This window comes from Pistacia vera, unplaced genomic scaffold (genome assembly GCF_008641045.1).
Source record: "Pistacia vera cultivar Batoury unplaced genomic scaffold, PisVer_v2 Contig491, whole genome shotgun sequence".
Taxonomy (NCBI): Eukaryota; Viridiplantae; Streptophyta; class Magnoliopsida; order Sapindales; family Anacardiaceae; genus Pistacia; species Pistacia vera.
In genome coordinates this window covers 121,219-123,619 of record NW_022196325.1, presented here as the reverse complement: position 1 = coordinate 123,619, position 2,401 = coordinate 121,219, and the positions used below count along the sequence as shown (strand labels likewise).

General features: G+C 38.3%; 1 protein-coding gene across 1 annotated transcript; it reads left to right on the top strand.

The window, feature by feature from the left end:
- The first annotated feature begins 473 nt into the window (after positions 1-473).
- On the top strand, positions 474-1,988 carry LOC116105036 (putative disease resistance protein At1g59780). Its single transcript, XM_031391460.1, has one exon. It carries the CDS (start codon positions 474-476, stop codon positions 1,986-1,988), a length of 1,515 nt encoding a protein of 504 aa, XP_031247320.1.
- The last annotated feature ends 413 nt before the right edge of the window (positions 1,989-2,401 follow it).

Genomic DNA, 2,401 nt, shown 5'->3' with positions numbered 1-2,401 from the left:
CAGATGGGTTCTTCCTGGAAGTAACAATTTCAGAAGAAGAAGCAATGTTTAAGCTCACTCAACTCTTAGAAGATACCAGGCAAGATACCAGGCATCTTATTGTCATTGATGATATCGAGGCGCGCCAAGTTTCTCAATCTCTCCAAGATGCTCTTTGTTCCTCATCATCTCATGGTAGCAGAATAATTATCACTACTCGAAATAAAAGAAATTTACCATTGGAGGCTGCTCATTCAGCTCTACATGTACGCCGATTAAACCCTGAGAATGGCTGGAAATTGTTCTCAAAGAAGGTACTATCAGAAGCAAAAGATGATTCAGAGTAGATAAAATTAAAGGAGCAAATCCTAAATCTAACTGGTGGTTTATCTTTACAAGTGGTGCTGCCTGGAGGTTTGTTGTCTACGAAAGAAAGAAGCTATGATAAGTGGTCAAAAGTGATTGAGCGTGCAATTACAAATTTTGGGGAAGATATGTTGGCTTTAAGCTATCAAGATTTACCGCCACAAGTAAAGCCATGTTTTCTTTACTTGATGCTCTTTCCTAGAGCATTTGAGATCCCTGTGAGGAGGTTGATTCATCAGTGGTGTGCTGAGGGATTTACAAAATCGTTTGATTCTCATGATCAAGATATAGTCCCTGAAGATGTAGCAGAAATGTACTTTGAAGAACTAGTTATCAGAAACTTGATTCAAGTAACTATATGGAGATTAGATGGACGTCCAAAATCATGTCGCATCGCTACAGTTGTATATGATGCCTTCTGTCAAAAAGCATCGGATCTGGGATTCGTTTATAATCCACTCCATTCATCTCATACATCCACCCAATTTGTTGTTCGGCGACTTTCACTGTACTTGAATGTCATCAAGTTCCCCACTCCAAATCATCCTCATCACTTTCGCTATATACGTTCTTATGTTGCTTTTGACTCCCAAATACGACGCACAGGTACTAAAGGGATTGCATCCTTCCTCAAGTCCTCTATATCAAACAGGGGGTTTTGCTTGCTGAAGGTGCTTGATCTTGAGGGTGTATACAAACCTGAGATAGATGATGATGTTTTGGAGAAACTATTGCGTTTGAGGTACATAGGCTTGAGATCAACTTTTATTGAGTACCTTCCACGTTCTGTGAGCCAGTTGCCAGATCTGGAGACTTTAGATTTGAAGCACACTCGCATAAGAGACATATTATATCTTGTATGTGGTGCAGAGAAGCTGCAACATCTCTATTTGAACTGGATTTATCAGGATAGGGCTAGGTGGGGAGTCTATTTGCCGTTACTAAAGAACCTTCGTACTTTATGGGGGCTAAGGTTGTGTGGTGGTCTTCGTAACATAGATGATCTCAACAAGCTGACATGCCTCAGAAAGCTAGGGCTGAAATTTAAGGAATCTGTCAACAAGTCAACAATATTTGAATGGGTTTCTCAACTTACTAAACTTCAATCATTGAAGCTGGGATGCTTAGAATATACTCCAGGTTCAAGATTGTTGAAAATGGCAGAGCATTACAAGCTAAATGACCTGTATTTGGGAGGTACACTGCTACCACAAAAATCTGAAGAATTACTTCATTTTTTTCCTCCAAACCTCAGGAAGTTAACTTTGTCTCTTTCAGAGATAGAATACGATCCAATGCCAATACTAGGGGAGTTGCCTGACCTAAACATCCTGAGGCTTTTGGCTGATTCCTACAAGGGTAAACAAATAAAATGTTTATCCAGAGGATTTCCCAAACTTCATGTCTTGAAACTTTGGAAGCTTCAAGAGTTGGAAAGTTGGATAGTGGAGGAAGAAGCGCTGCCTCGCCTTATAGAAACAGAGGTCAGAAGCTGCAGAAAATTGACATCCATTCAAGGGTTGGAAAATGTTACCACTTTGAAAGAAATAGTATTAACAAGCATGCCATCGGAATCTCACTCGCTGCTTCACCATAAAAATACATCCATCAAAATTAACAAGTGGCGTAATCCTCCTCTTTGACGTTTGCCGGTGAGTTCCCAACTCTTTAATTTCCTTCTACTTTAAATTTAGGTACTTCAAAAATTACGAAGGCCAGTTTTTGCCCAGCTTATTCATTATTGTTTTGATACTCTCCATTTAATTAAGAGTGAAAGTATTAGTCCTAGTGGTGTAAAAACAACGGGGCGAGGCCGGGCCCGGGTTTTTAAAGTAGTTTAGTAGGCCTTTTATTTTAAAATTAAAGAAACTTTACTTCCTAAAATACTCTATTTAAATTTTTTTTTAATTATTTTTTTTTTCTTAAAACACCCCTACAAATTCTATAAATACCCCTCATTTAATTTTTCTTCTTTAAAAGAATAAACGATTTAATTGTCTCACTCTTGCTATATGGCCCCATTATTATTATGCGTAGAACAAAGTTTTAAATATTG